The 27,845-nt window shown below is 48.7% G+C and overlaps 2 protein-coding genes across 6 annotated transcripts; both read left to right on the plus strand.

Annotated features, from left to right (window-relative positions):
- The first annotated feature begins 8,813 nt into the window (after positions 1-8,813).
- Hdgf (heparin binding growth factor) lies at positions 8,814-18,907 on the plus strand. Of its 2 annotated transcripts, none has more exons than XM_042681898.1 (6): positions 8,814-9,014; positions 16,189-16,265; positions 16,408-16,546; positions 17,182-17,367; positions 17,679-17,896; positions 18,073-18,907. In XM_042681898.1, exons 1-6 carry the CDS (start codon positions 8,928-8,930, stop codon positions 18,077-18,079), a joined length of 714 nt encoding a protein of 237 aa, XP_042537832.1. In that variant the 5' UTR covers positions 8,814-8,927; the 3' UTR covers positions 18,080-18,907. The 2 variants fall into 2 exon arrangements, with proteins under 2 accessions (XP_042537832.1, XP_042537833.1); XM_042681899.1 differs by lacking the exon at positions 8,814-9,014 and adding an exon at positions 16,959-17,028.
- Positions 18,908-21,232: 2,325 nt separating this feature from the next.
- Mrpl24 (mitochondrial ribosomal protein L24) lies at positions 21,233-27,833 on the plus strand. 4 transcript variants are annotated; one of them, XM_042681599.1, is made up of 6 exons: positions 21,233-21,326; positions 26,139-26,380; positions 26,458-26,553; positions 26,753-26,856; positions 27,164-27,294; positions 27,609-27,833. In XM_042681599.1, the coding sequence occupies exons 2-6, from the start codon at positions 26,198-26,200 to the stop codon at positions 27,743-27,745; spliced, it is 651 nt and encodes a 216-aa protein (XP_042537533.1). In that variant the 5' UTR covers positions 21,233-21,326; positions 26,139-26,197; the 3' UTR covers positions 27,746-27,833. The 4 variants fall into 4 exon arrangements, with proteins under 4 accessions (XP_042537533.1, XP_042537532.1, XP_042537531.1 ...); XM_042681598.1 differs by having other exon boundaries at positions 21,317-21,403; XM_042681597.1 differs by lacking the exon at positions 21,233-21,326 and adding an exon at positions 21,362-21,408.
- The last annotated feature ends 12 nt before the right edge of the window (positions 27,834-27,845 follow it).

The raw sequence follows: 27,845 nt of genomic DNA on the forward strand, positions 1-27,845 counted from the left end.
CAATAAACCACCAGAAAACCAGAAGTGGCACTATGGCTCAAGTGGTAGAACGCTAGCCTTGAGCTGAAGAGCTCAAGGACAGTGCCCAGGCCCAGAGTTCAAGACCCATGACTGACAAAAAAAAAAAAAAAAAAAGTAGGGCTGGGAAGGTGGCTCAGTGGTAGAGCGCTTGCCTTTCATGCATGAGACCCTGGGTTCGATTCCTCAGCACCACATAAACAGAAAAAGCCAGAAGTGGCGCTGTGGCTCAAGTGGTAGAGTGCTAGCTTTGAGCTGAAGAGCTGAGGGACAGTGCCCAGGCCCAGAGTTCAAGACCCACAACCGGACCCAAAAAAAAAAAAAAAGTCTCAGGGATTTTCCTTCCCGGGCTGGCTTTGAACCGTGATCCTCAGATCTTAGCCTCCTGAGTAGCTAGGATTACAGGTGTGAGCCACTGGCACTCGGCTTCCAATTTTCTTCTTAAAAGCAGAACTATTACCATTTTGTATGTATTACTTCAGAGATATTCTCTATATAATTATCAAGCAAATGTGAAGATATCTATTTACACATTGTAACATAGTCCATTTACTTCACTTTCCTTTTAATTTTTTTTTTTTTTTTTTTTTTTTGGCAGTACTGGGTTTTGAACTCAGGGATTCATGATTGCTTAGCAAGTACTCTACCACTTAAGTCACAACTCTAGCCCTTCTTGCATTAGTTTATTTTTTGGGTAGTCTCCCACTTTTTCCCAAGCTGGCCTTAAACCATAGCCTCATATTTCTGCCTCTTGCATAGCTGGAATTACAGGTGTGCAACACCACACCAGGCTCTTTAGTTTTCTTTCTTTTCTCTACATGACATCTATAACCCTTACTTCATTTTACTTAGTAATACATCTTGAAACTCTATCATATGAGTACATGTTACATGAAGATCTACTTCATCCTTTTTTTTCCTGGTACTAAACTTAGCTTTCCTGCACAGCTGGTACTCTGTCACTTGAGTTATACCTCCCACCCTGCTTTATGCTGGTTATTTTGGAGACAGAAGGTCATGGAATTTTCTGCCAACTTCGGACCACAACCTTCTAGATCTCAACCTCCTGAGTAGTTAGGATTATAAGCATTGTTATTATTATTCATTTTAATAATAATAGTTCCCAATATTCTTGTGCTGTTGATTACTTTACCAGTTCTAGTTGGTGAGATTTAAGTTGCTTCCTCTCTTGAGATGCACTAATAATGCTGAAATGATTAATGCTTTACCCATTTCTTCTCATTCAGGAGAGGGGAGCTCTTGCCACTTCTCTATTTTGCAAAGTGAAAAAAGATAAAAGCACTTCACAGCAGCAGTTTGTAGGAGTTTATAAAAAAGCAGAACCAAGGGCTGGGAAGGTGGCTCAGTGGTAGAGTGCTTGCCTTGCATGCATGAGGCCCTGGGTTCGATTCCTCAGCAACACATAAGCAAAAAGCCATAAGTGGCGCTGTGGCTCAAGTGGTAGAACGCTAGCCTTGAGCTGAAGAGCTGAGGGACAGCGCCCAGGCCCAGAGTTCAGGCCCCATGACTGGACCCCCCCCCCAAAAAAAAAAAAAGCAGAACCAGAAGTACCTTTACTCCCAAAAGACCAGAGTAATATAAGGCAGAGAAGCCCACTATTCTGTATAGCCACAAAATCCAGGTCCAGGCTGGGAATGTAGCTCAGTAGTAGAGTGCTTGCCTAGCATGCACGAAGCCCTGGGTTCTATTCCTCAGTATCACACAAACAGAAAAAGCCAGAAGTGACACTGTGGCTCAAGTGATAGAGTGCTTCCCTTGAGCAAAAGAAGCTTAGGGACAGTGCCCAGGCCCTGAGTTCAAGCCCAGGACTGGCAAAAAACAAAAACAAAAAAAACAGGTTCCTCTGCTTTCCCATCAGTCCCTCTGCTTCCCCATCAGTCTCTGGGGGTTAAAAGAATGAGATTTGGGGGCCAGAGTCAGGCAGACAGAGGTTCTCACCATGCCTAGCCACAGTCTACTGGCAAGGATGCTATTATAGACATACCAGGAACAAGAATCCTGGGGAGGAGAGGACTCTGGGGACTCTGGGAGGAGCCCTGGTGAGGAGAGGTTGAGCCCTCTTTCTGGATTGATAAGTTCTTTTTTTTTTTTTTTTGGTCAGTCATGGGGGGCTTGAACTCTGGGCCTGGGCACTGTTCCTGAGCTCTTCAGCTCAAGGCTAGCACTCTACCACTTGAAACACAGTGCTGGCATTCTGAGGAATCGAACCCAGGGCTTCATGCATGAAAGCAAGCACTCTACCGCTGAGCCACCTTCCCAGCCCCAAGACTGAGTCTTAATGGGCTCCCTACCCTCCCACTCAGGGGAAAGAGATTCTGTGCTCATTATAGGCAGGTCTCATGATAATGCTGGAGGAGGCTGATTGTGGCTTCAGTTGACAGATGGCACTATGTAGGGTACTGAAAGGCCCATTTCTGCCACCACATTGCCTATGAGCTCAAGGCTTCATTCATTCACCCACACACAGAATCTTTGACCATTATTGGATGCCAGGTCCCTGTGTTTGGGAGACAGTGTGGCTCTAAAGATGCAAAGGAAGCCAGGCGCCATTGGCTCACACCTGTAATCCTAGCTACTCAGGAGGCTGAGATCTGAGGATCATGGTTCAAAGCCAGCCCGGGCAAGAAAGTCCATGAGACTTATCTCCAATAAACCACCAGAAAACCAGAAGTGGTGCTGTGGCTCAAGTGGTAGAGCACTGGCCTTGAGGAACAACATCTAAGCCCAGAGTTCAAATCCCACAAATGAGAAAAAAAAAAAAGATGGAAAGCACATGTCATGTGGCTGGCCAACACTCTAAAGAGGTTTATCCATGAGTGGTCCACTCTTTAGCCCAGGGGTCTGTCAAGTCAATCACCCTGGCAAGTTCTGCCCCTGGCACAATTTCAGTGCTTTTTTTCCTCCTCCTTCTCCTCCTTTTATTCCCCCCTCCTCCTCCGCCTTTTTTTTTTTTTTTTTTTTTTGCCCGTCCTGGGGCTTGGCACTGTCCCTGAACTTCTTTTGCTCAAGACTAGCACTCTACCAATTGAGCCACTTCTGGCTTTTTCTGTTTATGTGGTACTAAGGAATCGAATCCAGGGCCTCATGAATACTAGGCAAGCACTCTACCACTAAGCCACATTCCCAGTCCTCAGTGTTTCTTCTTTTTTCCCTCCAAATTTCATCTTTTCATCTTCTGCCATCTTCCCCTCTATTTTATTTTCCATTTTCTCCTTTTTTTTTTTTTCTTTTTCTTTTTTGGTGCCAGTACTGTGCTTGACCTCAGGGCCTCATGGTCTTGCTTAACTTTTTCGCTCAAGGCTGGTACTCTATCACTTGAACCACTGGTTCACTTCCCAGTTTTTGCAGGTTAATTAAGAATAAGAGTTTCTTGGATTTGGGCTGGGAAGGTGGCTCAGTGGTAGAGCGCTTGCCTTGTGTGCCTGAGGCTCTGGGTTCGATTCCCCAGCACCACATATGCAAAAAGAAAAAAGCCGGAAGTGGCGCTATGGCTCAAGTGGTAGAGTGCTAGCCTTGAGCTGAAGAGCTGAGGGACAGCACCCAGGCCCAGAGTTCAGGCCCCACGACCGGACCCAAAAAAAAAAAAAATAAGTTTCTTGGATTTGTCTGCCCCAACTGGCTTCCTGAGTAGCTAGGATTAGAGAATGAGGCACCAGCACTAGACTTCAGAAATCCCTTGTAATATTACTATATTTCTATTATCTTTAAGTAGTTGCACAAAGGGGTTACCATACACAATCAGTTCATAATTACAATGCGTTTTGATCGGTATCACCCTTTTCATCATTCTCCCCTATTCCTCCAAACCCAAACCCTCGCCTCCCTCTTGCTTTTTTTTGTTAATAGTGGGGCTTGAACTCTGGACCTGGGTGCTGTCCTTGAGCTCTTCAACTCAAGGCCAGTGCTCTACCACTTGAGACACAGCACCACTTCTGGTTTTCTGATGATTAATTGTAGTTAAGAGTCTCATGGACTTTGCTGCCCAGGATGGCTTTGCGCTGCAATCCTCAGATCTTAGTCTCCTGAGTAGCTAGTATTACAAGCGTGAGCCACCAGCGCCTGGCTCCACCCTGCCTCTTAAAAAAAAAAAGAAAACCCACCTTTTTATTATGTTCTAGAGTAATAAAAATAAGCATCTTTTTTTGCCAGTTCTAGGGCTTGAACTCAGGGCCTGGACACTGTCCGAGCTGTTTTTGCTCAAGGCTAGTACTTTACCACTTGAGCCACAGCGCCACTTCCAGCTTTTCTATTTATGTGGTGCTAAGGACTTGAACCCAGGGCCTCATGTATGCAAGGCAAGCACTCTACACTGAGCCACCTTCCCAGCCCAAACATAAGCATTTTTAAAGAAAAATAGCTAATACTACTATATTAATAATAACTACCTGAGAAATATTTTACATATAATGCATGTTCACTATTAATAACCCCTTTTACAGCTGAGAATGCCAAGCACAGAGAGGCTGAATAACTTGCTAAAGGTCGCACAGTTGTAAGTGGCAGAACTGGAATTCAAATCCAAATAAGGAGGCCCGATCCCAGCCACGTTTACCCAGGATGGCACAACAGCAGAATACCAGTATCTCAGAAGCCTACTCCAGGGAAACTTGCTTGTTTAAATATTACTCCAAATTTAATGTTAGGCTCATGATCTAGCCTAGTGGTAGAGCATGTACTTAACATGTACTTATCATGTACTTAACATAACTGGGTTCACTCACCAGCACTAATTTTTTTTTTGGGGGGGGGGTCGGTCATGGGGCTTGAACTCTGGGCCTGGGCACTGTACCTCAGCAATTCAACTCAAAGCTAGAGCTCTACCGCTCTACCACTTAAGCCACAGCGGCACTTTCAGTTTTCTGGTGATTCACTGGCGATAAGAGTCTCACAGACTTTCCTGCCCATGCTGGCTTTGAACCTCGATCCTCAGACTTCAGCCTCCTGAGTACCTAGGATAATAGGCCTGAGCCACGGGCACCTGGCACCAGCACTAAAATTTTAAACTTTTAAAAATCTAATATAGGTAGAGTACTTGGCTTAGTGGTTGAGTGCTTGCCTAGCATGCAGGAAGCTCTGAGTTCAATTCTTCAGTACCACATAAATAGAATAAGCCAGAAGTGGTGCTATGGCTCAAGTGGTAGTGTGCTAGCCTTGAGCAAAAGAAGCTCAAGGACAGTGCCCAGACCCTGAGTTCAAGGCCCAGGACTGGCAAAAAATAAAATCTAATATAAGCCAGGTGCTTATGATGATTGCCTCTAATCCTAATTACTCAGGAGGCTGAGATCCAAGGATTGCAGTTCAAAGCCAGCAAGAAAGTCCGTACAACTCTTTTCTCCAATTAACCACCAAAAGGCCAGAAGGGGTGCTGTGGCACAAAGGGTAGGACACTAGCCTTGAGCACACAAGGTCAGGGACAGGGCCCAGGCCCTGAGTTCAAGCCCTAGTACCAGCATACTTCTCACAAAAAATTTAATATAGGGCTGGGAAGATGGCTCAGTGGTAGAGCGCTTGCCTTGCATGCATGAGGCCCTGAGTTCGATACCACATAAGCAAAAAGAAAAAAGCCGGAAGTGGTGCTGTGGCTCAAGTGGTAGAGCGCTGGCCTTGAGCTGAAGAGCTGAGGGACAGCACCCAGACCCAGAGTTCAGGCCCCATGACCGGACTACCCCCCAAAAAAAAATTAATATAAACTGGGTACTAGTGGCTCAAACCTGTAATCCTAGCTACTCAGGAAGCTGAGATATGAGGATCATGGTTGGAAGCCAGCCCAGGCAAAAAAAGGAATCTAATATAATAATTACATCATAAATGCAGTGAAAATCAATTTTATCCAGCACTTTTTAGGGTCCTATGTCTGTTCAATGTACTTGAAGCACATCAGCTTAATCTTTATGCCAACCCTATTTTACAGTCACAAATGAACACATTTATGAACTTGTTTCACACGAGGTTGGTAGTTTAGGGGGCCTGTGACTGGTGTTTTACATCCTTCTTACTCAAATGGCAGTTCTAAACAGTAGCCACAGAAGTAGTCACAATACCTAGAACTTGTTAGAAAGGCACACAAACCAGAGCTGGGTAAAGGGGCTCATACCTGTAATTCTAGCTATTCAGGAAGTTGAGATCTGAGGATGGATCCCAGTTTAAGCAAGCACAGCCAGGCAAATCTAAGAGGCTCTTATTTCCAATTAACCAGCAAAAAGCCAGAAGGGGAGGTGTGGCTCAAGTGGTACAGTGTCATCCTTGAGAGTAAAAAGCTATGTTATAGTACCTGAGTTCAAGACCAGTACAATAACACAGATACACACACTCACACACAAAAGCAAAGCAAAAAAAGAAAAAGGCGCCCCAACCCAAACCTACTGAATTGTAAGACTCCCAGGTGTTTTGTTTGCACATTAAAGTCTGCAAAGCACAAAGGGAGACTTGAATCCCAGGGGAACCAGGCTTCTGTCCACCTGTGTAACTGACCCTCTGAGGCTCTTGGCTTGGTTGTTAGGGGCAGCTGTGAGTTGGTTGATGATGTAAGGAGAACTTGGATATTAAATTGCAACCAAGGCCTCAGAGATTATTGCAACAAAGGAAACCTTGGTTGTATTACTGCAACAGGCATCTGAATGGTTGGCTGAATGAGAGGCCCAAGAGATTTGCTTTAACAAGAATTTATGTTTTAACTATTATTATTATTGTGTGGTGCTGAGGACCAAATCAAGGGCCTCTTGTGGTAGGCAAATGCTCTCTACTAATGGGCTACAATCCTCAGCCTTGTAATAAACAAAGCGAAGAAATAGGTAGAGCTCCTAAGATTTAACTAAATAAGGTGTGCTCTATTGGAAAAGTGTAAAAATACAGGGGAATGTTCATATTTACAATACTGACCTGGACCCTAAAAGGAAGTCTGTTGTGACACTTGACTTGCTCTTGAAACTTCTTTAAGGACTTGTGACAAGGTTCTCTCCTAACAATAACACAGAACAGCATTAGTCTGACAATGCATGCAATTACTGCAACTGCACTTCGTACTGAATGCACTGTAAACACCAACCACAATCTAATTTTGTTGCAAGAGTCTGATTTTGCTATAAATTGGCAAGTCTATGGCTGAGGGCCTACATGGCTCCTTTATTGCAACAGGACCTTGCAGAATATCCCAGTATGTCAATGGCCTGGTATTCTGTGGCCAGGGCTAGAGGAATTCCTATAGTGGAGAACTATGCTGAGACCCCAGTTTATGGGCAAGGCTTTAGAAATGCACTGCCATGGGCATAAGGACGGCTGTTAGGCAGAACTCAGCCACTGGGTGCCCCAGGTATTGAGAGGAAACCAAGGCTCAGAGAAGCTCAGGGAGCTGCACAAGTTCTCATTTGTGAACAACGGGTAGAATGTGGACACGCACCTTTTGGATAGAAGACACATTTCCCTCCACAGAGATTTGCATATGTTTGAAACAGGATTGGCCAAATTTGCAGTCTAGGAAAATGCATACCTTCACCTAGTTAAAGTTAGCTTAATTGCAAAATTTTAAGGACTTGATATTCTAAGATCCAAATGTCTGGTTTCTAAAAGGCTATACAGGTATCTAGAATTTGGATACACTGACAGCAAATAAAAGATGGAATTACAATAAAGTTTTGGCTCTATTGTGATCTAGGCCGAAATGTAGTAACCCTGAATCCTTGCAACATCCTACTCATTCTTTAGACCCTAGATCAAGGTCTTGACCTTTGTGAAGCCCTCCCTGACTCTCCCCAGCTCCAAACCCCCCAAGAGGTAACGCCAGAGTCCTCCATCTAAAGGCCTTCGGGTCTTTTCCCACTAGAACCGAGTTCAACCTTAGGAGGTTTACTAGGGGAAGCCTGTTTTTCTAGGCAGCAGCACACACGCACACGCGCGCGCACACACACAAAAAGACCAAACAAACAAAAAAACCCCGAGATCTAAAAGCACCCCACTTTAAAATGTGGCCCCTTGGTGCGAAAGCCCCTCGGGCCCTTCCTATCAAATTCAAGCTTCTGCTTCACTTCCAAACGTGGGGTTCAGATCTCGGGCGTCTCCAGTCACACCACAGACTATAAGCACATTGAGGCCCAGAGAGGACCTGGGTTCGAGCGAGGGTGAAGCGTCCATGCGTTACGCTCATTTTCCCCCCCCCACACACTCCCCCTCCTGCCCCGCATCTTGTAAGCTTCCAGGATTCCCGGGTGCCCGGCGAGTATTTGTGGACTGGGATAAAGCACAGCATGGGGAGGCGCGGCACCGGGCCGCGAGGGTGGGCGCCCCGCGGAGCCGGCGGGGGAGGAGCTGGGGCCGCTCCGTCCAGCCCGGCGCCAACTCCTCCCGGGCGGGCAGGCACCCACCGACAGCGGGCACACAAAGCCCGCTCGGTGAGCTCGGCGATCGGCTCTTCGGGTCTGTGTCGCCGCGCGCCGCCAGGCGGCTCCAGGTTGGGCGCCCGGCCGTGGCAGGCTCTGGGCGTCCAACAGCTGCGCGCATCAAACCGCCGCGGGAGGGGGCGGAGGGGGGGAGGAGGGAGGAGGAGGAGGAGTAGGCTGGGAGGAGGGCGCAGGAGTGGGACCGGGCGGGGGGTGGAGGAAGAGGCCCCGCGCAGAAGAGGGAGCAATTGAATTTCAAACACAAACAACCTCACGAGCGCGCACCCACCGCGCCGCGCCGGAGCGTTGCCTCGATCCACGCCCGCCCCGTCTGTGCGGCGCGCGGGCGGAGACGCCGTGGCCGCGCCGGAGCCCGGGCCGGGGGCCGCCATCGAGGCGGGGGCTGCGCGAGGGCCGGAGCGGAGCGGCGCCACCACCGCCGCCGCCGCCGCACGCGCAAACTTGGGCTCGCGCTTCCTGGCCCGGCGCGGAGCCCGGGGCGCCCGGAGCCCCGCCATGTCGCGATCTAACCGGCAGAAGGAGTACAAATGCGGGGACCTGGTGTTCGCCAAGATGAAGGGCTATCCACACTGGCCGGCCCGGGTGAGCAGAGCGGCCCGCCGCCCCCCTGTCCCCCTGGGGTTGCATAACAGCGGGGAGGGCTTGAGCTCCCGGCGCGGGCGGGCGGAGGGGGAGGGCAGGGGTATCTGGGTCCCCCTCCCCAACTCTCCCTGTCGCCCTCAAGCCCACCCGGCGGTTATATAATGGAGGCGGGCGGGGGGGGGGGGCGGCGACACCTGGCGGGTACGGCGGCGTCGCGTCGAGGCGTGTGCGCCACGCGGGGATCTGAGGGCGCGGGTCACCTCTGGCCCTGCTCCGCGTGCTCCGTTCCGCCCCCAGCCCCCACCCTCGCCGAGGCTTCAGCAGCGCAGTCAGGGTTTTGGGGACCGATCGTGTGGCTCCTCCTACCGCCAGGCCCCTTTTGGGACCCCTTTGAGGTCCCCAGTTTCCCCGTTGACTGTCAGCCCCCCCCCCAAAAAAAAAAAAACAATCAGCTAAAACTTCCTGGGTCAATGGCTACGAATGGTCCTAGCCCCGAGAAAACTAGATTTTAGGAGGCGGAGTTCGCTTCTCGAAAACTTTGGTTTGGGACCTGTGAGAGGTCTGAAGTTGGGGGGAGGGTCGAGGAGTGGTTGGGAGTGGTCTAAGGATCTACCTGGCTTGAAAACTCACCACCACCCGTCAACACCTCAGCTCCACACACACAAAAATAATCTTCCATATGCCACCAGCTCAAATTAGGGCCGAAGGTGGCCGGCAGGGCCCCATGTGGGGTTGGGAAGTGGTCCAGACTGCCCTTTGGGTGAGAAGGGGGGGATGAGTTGCTCTCCCTCACCCCCACCCCCATTCCCGTGAGCATCTCCCGCCAGAAAAGCCCTAGTCCGCCATGTGGTTAACTCAGCCCGCCAACCAAAGGGCCTCCTCCCTTTAAGCACCTGGCCAGGTGGGAGGGTGGGGCCCCCAAGCCAGGCCTGGAGTGTTTATCACCTTTCCCCTAAAGGACTGAATGGTGAAGTAAGGGAGGTTGGGAGTTGGCGGTTGCTGGAGGAGAATGGACATGTGGGATGGGCAGCGCCTCTGGCATTTCAGAGTTGATGCAGAAGAGCCTTTGGTATTGGGTGAGGGCATGACTCAGCCCCCCAGAGTGTAGGACTTCTGTAGATTGAAATCCAAGGGTAGAAAGGTGGGGGGAAGGAGGAGGGAAGGTGGCAGGAACAGGAGGACTGCCTTGTAGTTTGGGGTGCTCTTCTCAGAAGCCAAGTTGGGGGGCAGGGAAGGTAGAGCGCTTGCCCCTGCATGCCTGAGGCCCTGGGTTCGATTCCTCAGCACCATATAAGCAAAAAGAAAAAATCCGGAAGTGGCGCTGTGGCTCAAGTGGTAGAGCACTAGCCTTGAGCTGAAGAGCTCAGGGACAGCGCCCAGGCCCCACGATTAGAACCCCCCCCCCAAAAAAAAAAAGCCAAGTTGGCTATTCATCTGATCTAATTGTTCTAGGTTTAGGAAATTGCCTCAGGCTTACCTGGGTCCTGGTTCAGGGTGTCAAGAAACTAAGAAAAATCCAAGAAACTCTTGTGCACCCTTGCCTGAGGAGCATGCCTTAGCAGCATTAGCTTTGAGCTCCTTGTTGTCTGAGCTTCAGGTATCAGTTAAAGTCTGGTCTCTGGCACGGGAGTCTGGCACAGGAGTCAGCAGAGAAGCAGGGCTCATTTTCAGGACCTCAGAAGAGGGCTGAGGTGGGACAGTGTGAGGAAGCAACCTTGTGTGCATGTGTGTGGCATGTAAACACTCATGTACTTTACACTGCACCCTTTGATCCCACTGGCTTCTTGGTCCAAATACCAAGGTCTGGTGGGCTGAGCAAGAATCAGGTCTCCCCTGATTCTCCCTCCTGGGGATGAGACAAAGTCCAGAGGCTAGCTAAGTCTGGGAGGAGGTGTTAGCTGAGATGTGGGTTTTAGGGAACCCCTTCTGTATCAGGTAAGAAACAGAACAAGTAGGGACACACTGGATCTATGGTGGCCCTCTGAGGAAGGCCCTCAGGTTTCTGGTGACCCTGGGACTGGAGAAGATGCCATTCATTTCCTTTTTACCCTTGGCCACCAGGCAGAAGGGTAAAACAGGAGGTAAAGTTTCTTCTACTGAGGCCTGGACTTTTCAGATAAAGTTGGGCTGGGATGTGGAGGTCAGACAATATCTTAAGGAGATAGGACACCACACTCTGCCTGGCTCTGGCTCTGGCTCTTGATTGTGACAGTTGGGAAGGAGGGGTACACCCTGTCTCCCAGATGCATCCCCCTTTGGGTCCCAAAAGAACAGACTTGGCTAAGTCTCCTCATTTACACCTTGGACTGTTTTAGTCCCTAGGGTGGCAGAGCCTGAGAGGCCCAGGCTCTCCTGAAATCTTGAAGTAGGAGGGAGTCACCCCAGGAGACTAGCAGACCCCTCAACCCCATGAAAACAACTGTGTCCTTGCTGCTGAACAGGATGGGAGAGTTCAGACATTGGGGCCACGTGGTAGCAGGGCCTGCCTGGAGGGATGGTGTGACTCCATCTTAACCTTCTCTTTTCTTTCTCCCTCCTCACTTCTAACTTGGTGGCAGATCTCTAGGCACTTAAATGGTTAATTTACAAAACTCAGGGATTTGCCCCCAGGTTCCTTCCTTTTCTCTCTACTTCAGTTTCACAATCTCAGAAAGATCCTAGACCTCCTTCTGCCCTTCCCCCACCTCTTTTTGCCCCTCGGGCTTGCCACACTTCCTACCCCTAACTGACTGAACTGCTTGCTACCCTGGACTTTCCGGTTCCTGGGTCAGGTCAGCCTGGCCCTGGGTGTGGTGGTCGAACCTTGGCCGGCCTCCAGCGAGTGCTTGTCCTTCCCTCCGCCCTCCTAAGTACTGGGGAGGTGACCCTGGGCCTATTTTGGGTCTAAAGCTCAGACAGCTATCACTCCCCACCCGAACAGTTCAGATTCCTCAGACCTGCCTGATGGAGTGGGAGTGAGGACTTTAGGCCCCAGCCTGGATCCCTGCAATAGTTAAGACCTTGCAGAACCCCCTTCTCTGCTGACTGGAGCAGAGGTGTGGTGGGGTGAGCAGCACATCTGGCCCCACCCTGATCCACTTAGCCTGGACATAAAGGCACCACCTGGAAGGCAGTATCTGTATTGGGGCACAGGGATCCCCTGAGACCTCAGTCTCCACATCTAGAAAGAAAAGCTCTTCTAAGTGCAAGGAAAACTCTTCCTTTGTAGCTTTTGGGCTGGAAGTGCTCTAAAGAGACTTCACCCCTCTTTTTTTTTTTCTTTCTTTTTAAATTTTTTCTTGTTATAAAGGTGATGTACAGAGGGATTACAGTTACATAAATTAGGTAAGGAGTACATTTCTTTTTGGGCTGTTGTCACCCCTTCCCTCACACTCTCCCAGTTTGTCCTCCCTTTTGGAGAGGCTGAGAATCCAATTAAGAGGAAAGAGTGCCTCTCCTGATTCTTCCCACAGGTACCTACAGTCAAGTTGAGGGGGTTGGGTGGCCCTTTTGGGGAAGATGCCTGTGTGCCTAGGCTCTGTCTTCCACCCTTGTCCCTCCACACCCATTCTTTTATGTAGCTGGAAGTATGTCTTGTTCTATTTTTAATTCTGTCCAGGCTTCTCTCCGCCCATGGGGCTGGGCAGCTGGTGGCCTCCTGGGTCTCTTGCCCCACCATTCAGGTTTAGAGATCTGCCAGAGATCTTGAGTTTGTTTCCTGTGGGAAGCTGGGGTGGCCATGTGTTCAGTCTGCTCCTGGAGAGCTCATGTCTCATTTCTAACTTTCTAACCCTTCACCAATTCTACACCTTCTTCCTAAGTTTCTCCTCTTTTATCGTAGGTTTACTAGGTTAATGTGGGCACTGAAAATGATGAGACCAAAACTTTGGGCTGTTCTAGTCTTAACAGCTTTCCAGCCCTCACCAGCCCCTTTCTGTAGATCCACCTAAGACAGAGGCCTGCCGAAGAGCCTTCCTGTTGTCCTGTGCCTGTCTCCTAGGATCTCTTAAGTCCTGGAGGCCTTTTTTGTTGTTTGCTTCCCCCTGTGAGAGGAAGGTGGGGAGATAGTTGGTAACCAGAGCCAGGTGTCTGGTCCAACCTCTACCCCTACCCCTACTCCCCTGGTCTGGCTTCCTGAGCACATTCTCTTACCCTCCTCCCCCACCCCAGCCTCTCCAGTCTCAGTGGTTTCTAGCATAGCCCAGAACCCAGGTGCCAGACTTCAGGCTTGGAGATGGGTGTTAGTGTCCCCTCCTCCTGAATCTGGATAGAGGGCTTGGGGGGAGGGGAAGTCACATTCCTGGTTGCTGAGTGGCCCTGGGGCGGGGTTGGGTTGTCATGGTGATGGGGATCCTGTTTGTGGGGGGAACTGCATGCCTTTCCACCCCCTGCTCCCACACCCCAGCTCTCCTGATGTAGGGAGGGCCCAATTTGTGTTGGGCATTTCTGGGGGGTGGGGGGAGGAGCTGGACCTCTGTCCCCAGAGGCCATGGGGCAAGGGGGAGGTGCCCAGAGCCTGAAGACTTCAGCTCTGGGGCAAGATGCCCCTCAGACTTAGGCCCAAGCCCCACCTCTGCTCTGGGTGTGTCTGGGTTCATTCCCATCCACCTAGCCTCCATGTCTCTGCAGGCTTCAATCACCTCCTGTTCCTAACACTGTGCAAATCACTGCCTTGACTTGACTGTCTCTCTCCTGCCTGTATCTGGGGCCCCAGTAAACATGGCCACCTGGCCTCTGCCCGGGCAGGAAGCTGGGCTGCTGGGGCTGTTGCAAGTGTTGTTGGGAATTGTAGTCCCTACCCCACAACCTTCATCTCTGCTTGGTCTGGGCTTCCCAGATCTGATCTGAGACTGGCTAGGCCTTTTAGCTCTATTTTTCTGACGTCAGACCTCTGCATGTCTCATCTTGGACACAGGGGCTTCTCTTGGGTCAGGACAAGTGGGTCAGGGGAATCAAGTCAGATAAAGTATGAGACCTTGCCCTCACCATCATTTGCCCTATTGCTTTATATTAATCATTTCTTTCTGGCTTAGTTTCCTCATCTGTAAAAATAAAAAGTTTGACATTCAAAGTGTTCTCAGAAGCCTTTTGGAACTGCTTCTGGAGCCAAGAATCAAATAGGGCAGTCCTTTGGCCTCTTCCTCCACTTCAGCCAGAGATTGTGTTTTTGTGTCTAGACTCATACAGCAAGTAATGTTGTGTGCCTACTGTGTGCTGGAGATAAAAGCACCAGAACCAGGTGTAATGGGACACTACTGTGATCTAAACACTTGAGATGCTGACATGGGAGGGTCTCAAATTCAAGATCTTATGAATTTGTTTTGTTTTGATTTTTTGGTTGTGGGACTTGAACTCAGGCCTGAGTGCTATCCTGAACCTCTTTGTGTTCAAAGCTAGCACTCTGCCTCTTGAGCACTACTTCTGGGTTTTGTTTTGTTTTGTTGGTCGGTTGTAGGGCTTGAACTCTGGGCTTAAACCGCCACTTCCGGTTTTCTAGTGGTTTATTGGAGATGAGTCACACGGACTTTCCTACCTGGGCTGGCTTTGAACCATGATCCTCAGATCTCAGCCTCCTGAGTAGCTAGGATTACAGGCGTGAGCCACGGGCGCCCGACTCCTTCTGGTTTTTTTTGGGGGGGGGGGGGTCCGGTCATGGGGCTTGAACTCTGGGCCTGGGCACTGTCCCTCAGCTCTTCAGCTCAAGGTTAGTGCTCTACCACTTGAGCCATAGCGCCACTTCCGGCTTTTTTCCTTTTGCTTATGTGGTGCTGAGGAATCGAACCCAGGGCCTCACGCATGCAAGGCAAGCGCTCTACCACTGAGCCACCTTCCCAGCCCCTACTTCTGGTTTTTTAAGTGGTTAATTGAAGATAAGAGTCTCACAGGAACTTTTCTGCCTGGCTGGCTTTGAACCGTGAGCCACCCAGCGCCTGGGCCGTATAAGTTTTTGACCAGTCTGGGGAAAAAAATAAAATCAGTACTCCGGTCTCTGAGTTTGGGGTGGGAATAGTCCACATAGGCATTAATCAAGTAGTAATATGAAACAGTATAAACTTGCAAGTGTGAAGGAGAGGCGCTAGGAGAGTTTTCCCCAGAGAGCCGATAGGGTCAGGAGATGGGGAAGCTTTTTGGAGGAAGTCATGAGGAGCTGAGGCTGGGAGGCTGGTCAGGAGTTAGTGAGTGTGAGAGATTGAAGAACAGTGTGGCCAGAACAGAAGGCCAGGATCCTGGGAGGGACCCATGATGACCAACATTTGTAGGACATACTACATGCCAAGTTCCAGTCATTTAGCTCTCAGTCATGTGACAAGTGCTGTGACTCTCCTTTTTACAGATGAGGAAACAGGCAAAGAGGTGTTCAGAAGGTTACCCAAGGTCAAGCACTATTGGTTTCAGAATTGAGATTCAGATCTTGCCATGAGAGAAGAAGGGTATAGTAGTAGAAGAGGATGAAATGCTCAGATCAACTTTTTGTTTTCCTTTTGTGACAGTACTGGGTTCCTTGAACTCAGGGCCTGGACCTAGGTGCTGTCCCTTGGGATTTGTTTTGTTTTGTTTTTTGGCTTAAGGCTGGCTGTCTACCAGTTAAGCACAGCTCGATTTCTGGCATTTTGCTGGTTAAATAGGTAAAGTCTCAGACTCCACTTCCCTGGCTGACTTTGAATTGAGATCCTCATATCTCAGCCTCTTGAGTAGCTAGGATTACAAGTATAAGCCACTGGCTCCTGGCTAAATTCAGGTCAACATTTAAAACTTGGACCTAAGCATGGTGCTGCACAACTAATTCCAGTATTCCAGAGGTTGAACTGGGAGGATTCCGAGTTGGAGGCCAGCCTGGGTTACACAGACCTTGTCTTAAAAACCAATACTAAGAAAGAGATAGCATTGGTTGGGCCAGGTGGTAGCAGAGAAGTGAAGTTTGACCAGGACTTGGAATGTTGGGGAAAGGGATGTGCTGTGGTTTGTGAAGGTGAGGGAGGGATTCCTGGATTCTTTGTCTTTCTGTTAGACTTTCATGTCTGACTTAATTTGAACCAAAGTCTTCTGCCAAAAATGGTTTTGCAAACATGGGGAATCTCTGGGGTCTGCTCGATTTGGCTTCACCTGAACTACCATGCGTGAGAGGGTGGTGCTCTGCTCCAGACTAAAGACCTCTGGACTCCAGCTCACACTCGCTTCCCCCATTTCACCCCAGATTGATGAGATGCCTGAGGCTGCGGTGAAATCAACAGCCAACAAATACCAAGTCTTTTTTTTTGGGACCCATGAGACGTGAGTGAAGGGCTGGAGGGGCACAGGGGGGCCTCACAAGAGGACTCTTCTGGGGCGAGGTGGTGGCGGTGCCTTTCGGGGTTGGGCTTGTAGCTCATGGGCAGTGAGGGGCTTGAGAGCACAGTCTCCCATCTCTCACCAGGGCATTCCTGGGCCCCAAAGACCTCTTCCCTTACGAGGAGTCCAAGGAGAAGTTTGGCAAGCCCAACAAGAGGAAAGGGTTCAGCGAGGGGCTGTGGGAGATCGAGAACAACCCTACTGTCAAGGCTTCAGGCTACCAGGTGAGCTGCCATCTACCTTAGACACACTCCTGGGAGGCAGGTGTGGCATGGGCTCTGGGGGAGGGCCCAGGCCCACAGGTGACACTTAGCCTTCAGGCACATCAGGACTTTAGAGGGGGGGGGGCTTTTTCAGAGGGGTGGGACTGTGGGAATGTCACAGTAGTTGAGGTCTGGGGCCAGTCAGACAGTGGCTTAGGGGGCAAGAACAGGATGGAGGCGGTAAGTGGAGACAGGCTATGTTGGACCTGTAGGCGTTTAGGACATGGCCTTATTCTTTTCAAGAAGGCTTCCAGGAGGAGGTGCTTGTGAGCCGGGCAGGACAAGGCGGGAGGGTGGGGGGCGGGGGTTGGCGGGGAAAGGGTCCCAGCTCCCTTTGGGAGAAGTTGACCCGAGGTTTTGCCTCCTGCTCCAGCCCTCCCCCCTCCTGCACAGAGCCCTGCCTGCCCGGCCAGTGGGTTTACCCCGGGGCTAATCCAACAGAGGTGGGTCTCAAATCACTTGTGAGACTGGGCACCTGGGTGGGGGGCGGGGGAGAGGTGGGGAAAGGAAGGAGCGAGTGGCTGAGGGGGTGGTCTGGGTGGGGTGCAGCATGACAGCCCCTCGTGCCACTCAGCCTCTTGCCATCTTCGCTGCAGTCCTCCCAGAAAAAGAGCCGTGTGGAAGAGCCTGATCCAGAGCCAGAGGCCACCGAGGGTGATGGTGATAAGAAGGGCAATGCTGAGGGTAGCAGTGATGAGGAAGGGAAGCTGGTCATTGATGAGCCAACTAAGGAGAAGAATGAGAAGGGAGCGCTGAAGAGGAGAGCCGGCGACCTGCTGGAGGTAAGTACCACCTGCCAGGGGGAGCGGGGAGTGGGCGGCTGGTCATCCTCAGCATTTTCACAGGGCAGTCCCACAGAAGCAGGGCAGAGAGATAAGCCTGAGAAAGAAATCCTGCTTATAGTTTTAGGAGTCCCCAGGTGAGAAGATGAGGTGTGGAAGAAGGCATTCTAGCTACTAGTTGGCTGGGGATGGCCTCTCTAGGTATCAACCCAGGAAAGAGCCCCTGAGGGATACAGGAGGGGATGTAAGTAGATGGCTGACTCTCTTCCTCTCTAGCTTCAGCCCACATTCTCTCTGCCAATCCTGCCTAGGACTCCCCTAAACGTCTCAAGGAGACAGAAGACCCTGAAGGTGAGGAGAAGGAAGCAGCCACCTTAGAGGGAGAGAGGCCCCTTCCAGTGGAGGTAGAGAAGAACAGCACCCCGTCTGAACCGAGCTCTGGCCGGGGACCTCCTCCAGGGGAAGAGGCAGAGGAGGAAGAGGCCACCAAGAAAGATGCTGAGGCCCAGGGCATCAGAGATCATGAGAGGTGAGTTAGTTGCTTTGTCCAGTGGGCTGAAGGGTCTAGCCACCTGCAGAGAGGAAGAGAAGGGTCAAAGTGGTCAGCCTCTTGGGAGGTGGGGTGGGAGCTCCCAGGAGACTGTCACTGGCTGGGGCGAGGCCCAGACCACACCATTAATCCTTCCTTCCAACCCTCCCCTGCAGCCTGTAGCCACCAATGTTTCAAGAGGAGCCCCTACCCCGTTCCTGCTGCTGTCTGGGTGCTACTGGGGAAACTGGCCATGGCCTGCAAACTAAGAACCCTTTTCCCATCCATCCCGCTCTCCTCCTCTGTTCACTCTCCCCACTTTGAAATCCAGCCCCCTGGAGATTGATCTGGGCCTCACTTCCAGGTCCCTACACCCTTGTGTGATATGAGTCAGGGCAAGTCTTCTGCTTTTGGGGATGAGATGAGGCCATTGTGTCCCTTCCTGCTTGAAGCTGTTTTCCAGAGCTTCTCTCTGACACTCCCCCTCCTCCACCAGTCATTCTGGACCCCTGGGTTGTGATTGGGTAGGAGTGGGAAGGATGGAGTGCAAACAGTAGAGTGGTTTTCTGGGTTTGAGAGGGGCAGTTCTCAAATTGTAGAAGGAGGACAGAAGGGTAGCATCTCTTGAGCACCTGTCTCTTACTTCCACATCTATTTCCCAGTTGACTAGATTCATGGAAAGTAGGACAGTTTGTGGAGGAGGGGGCTCCCTTCCATATATACTTGGTGATTGGTAACACCCATTCTTTTCCTTACCTTGGGAAATGCTGTTTATCATCAAAAGACTTCGGGGCTTTCAAGTTGTTCGGGCCAAGGACCTGAGATCTGAGAGTTGACATCACCCATCTGGGTGAGAGTGTTAAGCCTCTGTCTCTGAGGCCAAAGATGGCATCACCTAGGGAGACCTGACCTCTAGCTGCCCTAGTCCTTCTTCCCACAGTGTTCAAGGCCAGCCTAAAAGTCATATATACATATATATATATACACACACATATATACATATATATATATATATATATATATATATATATATATGTATGTATCACCCAGACGGAAAGAAAAAGACAAATTTTTTAGGAAATGTTTTTAATAAAAGAAAATTACAAAAAAAAAAAATTAACTTTCCCCAAACCCTTTGTGTGCTCCCATTCAGCTCATTTCTTCCCATAGTTGCCCCCATTTCTGAGGTGCACTGGGAGGCTTCCCTTCTGTTTGGGGCTTGATGACTTCCTTTTTGTTGCTCAGGCTTTGGTGTTCTTTCCAGTGTCATTTCCCATCCACATAGCCCGACTTGGTTCCCTCGGTCTTGTCACCAGATCTCATTTGTAACCTACTGAGAGGACAGGGAAGTGCCCTTTCCCAGTCTCTTAGTGGTTTTTCTATGCCTCTTCCGTCTCTCGTCTCTCACCCCTGCCTCTCTCTTGGGCTCTGATGAAAAATTGCTGACTGTAGCTTTGGAAGTTTAGCTCTGAAAACCAGTAGATGATTTCAGTTCTAGGAAAATAAAACCTGTTGATTACTATTATTGGATTCTGACTGATTATTTGGGAGAGGGGTATTGGTTAACTGAAGAAGGGGCAAAGGGATTACAAATATTATTTCCAAATCACCTTCAGAGATTGAGGTAGGAGTGTCAGCCCCCTCCAGTCTCAGGCTGTTAGAAATCCAGGATTCAACACAATTTTAAAATCCAGATTCTGAATGAGGGCAATCCTATAATAAATCAACATCCATGCTACCTTTCTGCCCAACCAGTGTTTTAACACAGTTTCCCCTTGTGAGCATTTGGGCAAGGGTAGAGGAGGGGTTAAAAAAAAGTATATGCCACAGCCCAGATGACTGTGCAAATAAGTGATTCTGTGGGGGTTTTTTTTTCTGCTCACAGCTAATGTTCTACTACTTGAGCCATTTATCTATCCAGCATTTTGCTGGTTAATGGGAGCAAGAATCTGGGACTTCCATGCCCAGGCTGGCCTTGAACTGAGATCTGAGGATCTCAGCCTCCTGAGTAGCTAGGATTACAGGAGTGAGCCACCAATGCCCAGCTCCACTTCCATTTTTTTTTTTTTTTTTTTTTTTGTAGTGGAGAAGAATTTCACAGCTGGGTGTCCATGAAACTCATCTCCACTTAGCCACTAGAAAACAGGAAGTGGTGCTGTGCTCAAAGTGATAGTGCAACCCTTGAGTGAAAAAGCTCAGGGACAGCTTCCTGGACCTGAGTTCAAGCCCCACAGCCGACAAGAAAGTTTCACAGGCTTTCCTGCCCAGGACTGGCTTTGAACCACAATCCTCAGAGTAGCTAGGATTACAGGTATGAGCCTGGGAGAAAGGTCAGAAGTGAGTCTGTTCTGGATTTAGATACAACTTTGAGCCCCAAGGGGAGGCCAAAGGACAGCTAACCTTTTAGTGCTAGTTGGATGGGCTCCTTGCCACATGACAAGCCAATTAAGAGATAAATATTAAGAAAGACAACTAGTTAAAAAACCATGGAATCATAAGAAGATGGGAGATTTATCCAAAGTTTTTATCAGCGGGGAGCATGATTTAGGGGCAGTTTATATAGGAGATGAGTGATTAAATGCAAGTGGGTGTCTTTTCACAGGTGGATGTCTGTGGCTAAATAACACATCAGATCCAAATTGATTAGTCATGCGTGCCTTCCTAGGTCTGCACATTTGCAGATTTCCTTGGGCAATTCTTGTCACTGATTTAAGTTTGTTCACCTAAGTTACTGACATTACATGTTTAACAAACTACAAGTTCCTAGTTGCCTAGAGGCCTTGCTGATCATAGATCAGTGGTGAAAAAACATACTTGACCTGATTTTTATAAAAGAGAGGGTCAGATGAGAGCAAATCAGGAGTCAGGAGATCTGGTTCAATTTTGAGCTTCACTAGAAATGCCTGTCACCTTTAACTGGTGATGAGAGTTTGAGAAAGGCTGATAGAATGGAATCCTGCTTGTGCTCTTAGTACTGAATCTGATCATTTCAGATTCCTTCCGGATCTGACATTTTGTGACTAGATAATTTATTAGCATTAGAAGGGTCACTGTTTCATCCCTGCCTCTAGGAAACATGATCGTTTTTTAATCTGCCGTAGCCTTATAAGCAGAAAAGGACAAGTACAGTAATAGTTGTAGTCATGGAATGAGATCTTTGAACTGGAACCTACAGTCATCTAGAAAATGGAGCCATTTCTGGAAACTACAATTCCCACCGACCTCCACGCTACAGGACATGCGCAGCAAAGGTTCAGCGTCGTCAGCCTATCCTGTTTTGCCTTCAGTTCCCGACAGGCTTCTGACTTCCTATTTCCGGTCGAGCTTCTTGCTTCAGCCTTGCTTTGTAGAGGGACTGCAACTCCCAGCATGCTGAGGCAGGAATCCTTGAACTTCACTCTGTAATTAGACTACATTTCCCAGAAATCCGGTGAGCAGGGACAGGCAAGGTTGAGCAGCCCAGTGCCGAAGTAACGCACGGCCGCTCGGCCGCACGGAAACAGGGAGGTGAGGTTGGTCGGTGGGGAGGTAGACGCGGGAAGGGACTCGGTTGCCTCCCCTGAATTTCTTTACGCTGGGAAGTTGGAGCAGGTGTGTGCTGAAGATTGCTGGGGCCTAGGGACATGGTTAACATCTGGGTCTGCACCCCAAACGGGTTGGTAGAGAAATCCATGGCAGCTGTGACCCCAGCGGCAGATATTGGACCCCAGCGGCTTGCGCTTCCAAATGAAAGCCCACTGTGGAAGCAGCACGATGTGGAGAGAACCAAAGGAAGGTCTGAGGGGTGCACTCTGTGGCCGATTAGCTTTCCTAGAGTTCAGATCTAGAATGACGAACTTGGGGAGCCTCTACAGCACTCAGGCAGGTCAGGTGGCTTGGGTCTTAAGATTTGCCTAGTTCCAATCAAGCTGTTTGTCATTCCAGCTCTCAGGGGTACCTTAGATAACTTGCATCTTCCTGGGCAATGTAAAGACAAGATACCGGTAATAGTGAATTTCCCACCATTTGGTTTGTCACGGACGCATGTATCAGTTTGTAATTTGTTGAATCTGAGTAGGAATGCTTAAACCCTTACATTCAGCCAGTATTATTATTTTTGTCCGTATTAGAATGTATAAAGAAGAAAACTAGACTGCGGATGCGCTTGCCCAAGTGCAAAATCCTCATGGGGGCGGGGGTTATTAGCTCACTATTCAGATAAATCAGTTATTATTTTCCTTATAATGTGCTCACAAGGTTAAAAAGGGCAAGCCAGGTGCCTGAGGCTCAGACCTGGCTACTCAGGAGGCTGAGATCTGGAGGATCACAAGATGAAGCCAATCTGGTCAGAAAAGTTCCATAGACTTCATCTCTGAAATAACCAGTAAAAAAACCAAGATGATGGGGGGGAGATGGATGTGGCTCAAGTATTAAGAGTGTGAGCCTCACAAGCACAAAACCTTGAGTTCAAACCCCAGTACTGAGAAAAAAATGCAAACATTAGCTGGACATAGATGCACATCTATGTGAGAAAAGTGCCTTTTCTCTAGTTTGCTTCCTTTTTAGGGCTTGAACTCAGGGCCTGGGTGCTATCCCTGAGCCTCTTTGTGCTTAAGGCTAGCACTCTTATTTGTGCCACAGTGCCAATTCTAGATTTTTTCTGAGTGATTTATTGGTGATAAGAGTCTGATGGACTTTTCTGTCCAGGCTGGCTTTGAACCAGGATCTTCAGATCTCAGCCTCCTGAGTAGTAGCTAGGATTGCATGGATGAGCCACTGATGCCCTGCTGTTCTCCCCCCGCCCCCCTTCTCGTCGGTCATGAGGCTTGAACTCTGGGCTTGGGTGCTGTCCCTCAGCTCTTCAGCTCAAGGCTAGAGCTCCACCACTTGAACCACAGCGCCACTTCCGGTTTTCTAGTGGTTTATTGGAGATAAGAGTCTCACAGACTTTCCTGCCCAGGCTGGCTTTGAACGTGACCCTCAGATCTCAGCCTCCTGTGTAGCTAGGATTACAGGCGTGAGCCACCAGCACCCAGCTTGTGTTGTTTTAATGAAAAGGCCCTTCTTTGGTTAGGTAGCTTGGCCCTTGTTAATTATATTTTAGCTACATCTTTTTCGTGACCTGCTTTAAGACATCTTGTTCTTGAATTTTAGTTGCATCTTGTTAATTAAGCCACATCCTTTTGCAGACTGTGAACCTGAGTTCAGCCAATTTGAGCAGAGGGGCAGGGCCTGCTAGATTATGGATAAAAAGGCAGCAGTCTGCCTGCTGTGTGCTTGGTTTGCCAGATTGTGGCTGATGGTGCACCCTTTTGGAGAAGTAAACAGCCTTGCTGAGTTCCCTTCAAGTTGGTGTCCTTATTTCTATGTGATGCCCCAACATCCTAAGCTATTTCTAACATATAATCCTAGCAAAAGGGAGACTGGGGCAGTAAATTTGAGAACTGCCTGGGCTCCACAGGAAGACCCAGTCTCAAAAAAAAAAAAATAGCATGGCACCAACCTCCCTATAAAGTTTTATGTATAGTGAAACATGCCTAGAAGTTGTCTAATACTACACAGTCAATGTGACAGAACTGGGACTAAAACCCAGATGCACTAGGGAGTTACAATCAGGTGATTCTTACCCCCCAGTTTAGGGCTTGAACTCAGGGCCTGGGCTCTGTTCCAGAGCCTCTCTGTGCTCAAGGCTAGTACTCTACCACTTGAGCCACAGCACCACTTCCAGCTTTTTCTGTACTAAGGAATCAAATCCAGGGCTTCATGCATGGTAAGGAAGCACTCTACCATTAGGCCAGATTCCCAGCCCCAGTTTAGGGTTTTTTTTGTTGGTTTTTTTTTTTTTGTTGTTGTTTTTTGGGTCCGGTCGTGGGGCCTGAACTCTGGGCCTGGGTACTGTCCCTCAGCTCTTCAGCTCAAGGCTAGTGCTCTACCACTTGAGCCACAGCGCCACTTCCAGCTTTTTTCTGTTTTGCTTATGTGGTGCTGAGGAATTGAACCCAGGGTGTCATGCATGCAAGGCAAGTACTCTACCACTGAGCCACCTTCCAAGCCCAGTTTAGGGTTTTTTATGCCATTATTGCACACTTGTACTTTGAAAGTACATTTATGCTTATCTATAAATGAGACTATTGATTCTTCATCTGTCCTTAGCAAGCACCTAGCATGCTTAATAAACTGAAGCACTCACACACATCCTCTCACTTATCACCCAAGCTGGCTTTGAACTCAAGCTAAGATCCTTCTGCCACCCCACCCAGCCAGCACTTTATTTATGCCAATTCTTTTTTTTTTTTTTTTCTTTTTGCTTATGTGGTGCTGAGGAATCGAACCCAGGGCCTCACGCATGCAAGGCAAGCGTTCTACCACTGAGCCAACTTCCCAGCCCTGCCAATTCTTTTACTACCATAATTTGGTCCACCATCCAAAACTGAAAGGCTTACAACACTTAAGTTGGGAAATTTAAGTCCCAGCCACCTTAGAGTACATTAGAAAACAAACTATCTTAGGCACTAATGGGTTTGTTTTTTTTTTTGTCGGTCATGGGGCTTGAACTCTGGGCCTGGGCGCTGTCCCTCAGCTCTTCAGCTCAAGGCGAGTGCTCTACCACTTGAGCTACAGCGCCACTTCCGGTTTTCTGGTGGTTTATTGGAGATAGGAGTCTCACGATCTCTCCTGCCCGAGCTGGCTTTGAACCTTGATCCTCAGATCTCAGCCTCCTGAGTAGCTAGGATTACAGGCGTGAGCCACCAGCGCCCGGCTGGCACTAATGGTTTTTGTCTTGAGGACAGAAAATAGGATTAGGACATTTTAAGCTATTTTTGTCTGTTACCTTTTCATTTTTCCTTACAACTCCCTGTCTTTGTGTCTTATGTATGTTCCATTACTAGCTTATTTCCTATCCTATTACTTTGTCATTCATTCTTGAGTACCTGCTATATGCCAAGCTGTACTGAGAGTTTCTGCACTCAATAGTAAGCTATATACCATAGCCACTGCCCTCATGTTTGTTTTTTTTTTTTGAAGTCAGATACAGGTAGATTTGTCAGCTAACCCCACGTAGTAGCTTTATGACCACTGACCAGTTATTTAACTTTGTTCTCATCTACAAAGACACCGTGTTGTGACGATTCAATGAGAAAAGGTTCATTAGGCAACAAAGTCAAGTGCTTTAAAAATGTTCCCACCCAAAGGTGTAACTCATTTTTTTTTCTTGTTGGTCATGGGGCTTGAACTCGCCTGGTCACTCTCCTGAGCTCTTAAGCTCAAGGTGAGCACACTACCACTTAAGCCAAAGCGCTACTTCCTGTTTTCTGGTGGTTAATTGGAGATAAGAGTCTCACAGACTTTCCTGCCCGGGCTGGCTTTGAACCTTGATCCTCAAATCAGCCTCCTAAGTAAGAGTACAGGCATGAGCCACAGGTGCCCAGCCATAACTCATCAGGTAAAATACTATTTATTGGTCTGGGAATGTGGCTTAGTGGTAGAGTACTTCCTACCATGCATTAAGCCCTGGGTTTGATTTCCTAGTACCACATAAACAGAAAAAGCTGGAAGTGGTTCTGTGGCTCAAGTGGTAGCATGCTAGCCTAGAGCAAAAGAAGCTCAGGGACAGTGCCCAGGCCCTGAGTTCAAGCCCCAGGACTGGCAAAAGATTAAATGAATTTTTTTTTTTTTTTTTTTTTGCCAGTCATGGGGCCTGAACTCAGTCTGGGCGCTGTCCCTCAGCTCTTCAGCTCAAGGCTAGTGCTCTCCCACTGGAGCCACAGCGCCACTTCCAGCTTTTTCTGTTTATGTGGTGCCGAGGAATCGAACCCAGGGCCTCATACATGCAAAGCAAGCACTGTACCACTGAGCCACCTTCCCAGCCCCAGATTAAATGAATTTTTTAAAAAGTATTATTTATGGAAACAAATTCCAGGAAATGGAAAGATCATTTCTTTTCTCTCTCTCCTCCCCAGAGCTGACAAAGTTTGTTAAAATGTGTTTGTGACTTTAACTAAGGATCACTATTCATAATACTGTGAAATATGTGAAGTTTACATAATCACCTAATCTCAATTTAAAAAACAAAAGAGAAGGGATGGTTTAGGAGTGATGAGTGACAATGTTGTCAGACACCTTGTATTCATATACTGTTTTATAGAATGGGAATTTCTTTGTACAACTACTTAAAACTTTTAAAAATTATATATATATATGTATATATATATATACATATATATATATATATAAAACGTTCCTTTCCTTCTCTCTTCCCCAGAGCTGACAAAGAAAATTTGAGTCTTCCACTTGTTAGGTGACTTCTCACAGCCTCCAACCATGCGTCTCTCTGTTGTGCTGGCCCTGGCATCCAAGGTTACGCTACCCCCTCACTACCGATATGGGATGAACCGTCCAGGCTCCCTGGCAGACAAGAGGAAGAACCCTCCATGGAGGCGGCGGCGTCCAGTGCCTGTGGAACCCATTGCTGATGAGGACTGGCATCTGTTCTGTGGGGATACAGTGAGTGCTTCAGACAGCAGAGTGATTGGGAGGTTCCAGGGCAAGAATCCCTCCCTCATCATCCTATCTTCCCATAGGTGGAAGTCTTAAAAGGCAAAGATGCTGGGAAACAGGGCAGAGTGATTCAAGTAATCCGGCAGCGAAACTGGGTGGTTCTGGAGGGACTAAACACAGTAAGTGAAGCGCGGTGGGACGCTCAAGACATCTGCATCACCTCTTCCTCCCCTTCAAGTGCAGCACAGGGTCACTGAGGGGCTGGTTGTACAACAGAACCTTCTACTTTTCAGCTTGGGGAGAATGTGCTAAGCAGCAGCGGGGTAAGCCCCTTTTACACCTGTGCTTTCTGAAACCCTCCTTCTTTCCCTTGGATAGCATTACCGCTACATTGGCAAGACTCTGGATCATCCAGGAACCATGATCCCTAGTGAAGCACCATTGCTCCACAATGAGGTCAAGCTAGTAGATCCCGTGGACAGGCAAGTACATGAGACTCTGTCCAGAGGGCTTCCTACTCTCTGAGTCCATAGGTGTATTTGACCAGTGCCAGGGGTGGATAGTTCACTAATCCATTGGGATGGTGTGATGGATACTCTGTTGATTTCTACTCAGACTCAACAAATCTTAGGAGTCCATCCTTGACATGGTTCTCTGTAACACTGATGCAGAGGTAGAGAAGCAAGGTGGAAAAAGTCGTTTCAACCATTCATTGATGGTGCTTTTGGGTTTGGGGCATAGTACATGTACCTTGGCTTCTATGTCAGGCTGTCTTTTTCTATCTGCCAGGAAACCTACCGAGATCGAGTGGAGATTTACTGAGGCAGGAGAGAGAGTTCGAGTCTCTACAAGATCAGGAAGAATTATCCCCAAACCTGACTTTCCCAGATCTGATGGCATTGTCCCTGAAACCTGGATTGGTGAGGCTGGGGAAGGGAAGAAGCAAGATGGGGTGGGAGGGGTGAGAGGGAAGGATAATACCCATACAAGTTGGCAGCAGCTAGGTGTGGTGGTAGACACTATATCAGCACTGAGGAGGCCAAGGGTGGGAAGTTGACAAGCCCAGGCTACTATCAAGACCTTATTCTAAGAAATTAAGGGCAATGGATATAGCTCAATGGTATAGTACTCGTCTAACATGGAGGGCCCTGAGTTCTACCTCCCAACAAGGAAAAAAAGAAAAAGACAAGTTGGCAACTACCTTAACAACTATCTTCTTTCTCTGGCTTAACAGATGGCCCCAAGGACACATCGGTAGAAGACGCTCTAGAAAGAACTTACATTCCTCGTCTAAAGACACTAGAGGAGGAGGTGATGGAAGCAATGGGGATCCAGGAAACTCGAAGATATAAGAAAGTCTATTGGTATTGAGCCAAGAAGAGCAGCTTTCTTCTGCTATCTTTATTTTGAAGGCTAAGGCAACTCTTCCTCAGATACCAATAAAGAGACCTGAGCCCCATGTGCAGTCTGT

The sequence above is a fragment of the Dipodomys spectabilis genome, unplaced genomic scaffold (genome assembly GCF_019054845.1).
Source record: "Dipodomys spectabilis isolate Male_0828 unplaced genomic scaffold, ASM1905484v1 ptg000069l, whole genome shotgun sequence".
NCBI lineage: Eukaryota > Metazoa > Chordata > Mammalia > Rodentia > Heteromyidae > Dipodomys > Dipodomys spectabilis.

Coding starts and splice junctions, on each gene's coding strand:
- Mrpl24 (XM_042681599.1), top strand. CDS start 26,198: ATGCGTCTCTCTGTTGTGCTGGCCCTGGCATCCAAGGTTACGCTACCC. Junction 26,381..26,457: donor ATCTGTTCTGTGGGGATACA/GTGAGTGCTTCA, acceptor ATCTTCCCATAG/GTGGAAGTCTTAAAAGGCAA. Junction 26,857..27,163: donor CTAGTAGATCCCGTGGACAG/GCAAGTACATGA, acceptor TCTATCTGCCAG/GAAACCTACCGAGATCGAGT.
- Hdgf (XM_042681898.1), top strand. CDS start 8,928: ATGTCGCGATCTAACCGGCAGAAGGAGTACAAATGCGGGGACCTGGTG. Junction 16,266..16,407: donor TTTTTTGGGACCCATGAGAC/GTGAGTGAAGGG, acceptor ATCTCTCACCAG/GGCATTCCTGGGCCCCAAAG. Junction 16,547..17,181: donor TCAAGGCTTCAGGCTACCAG/GTGAGCTGCCAT, acceptor TCTTCGCTGCAG/TCCTCCCAGAAAAAGAGCCG.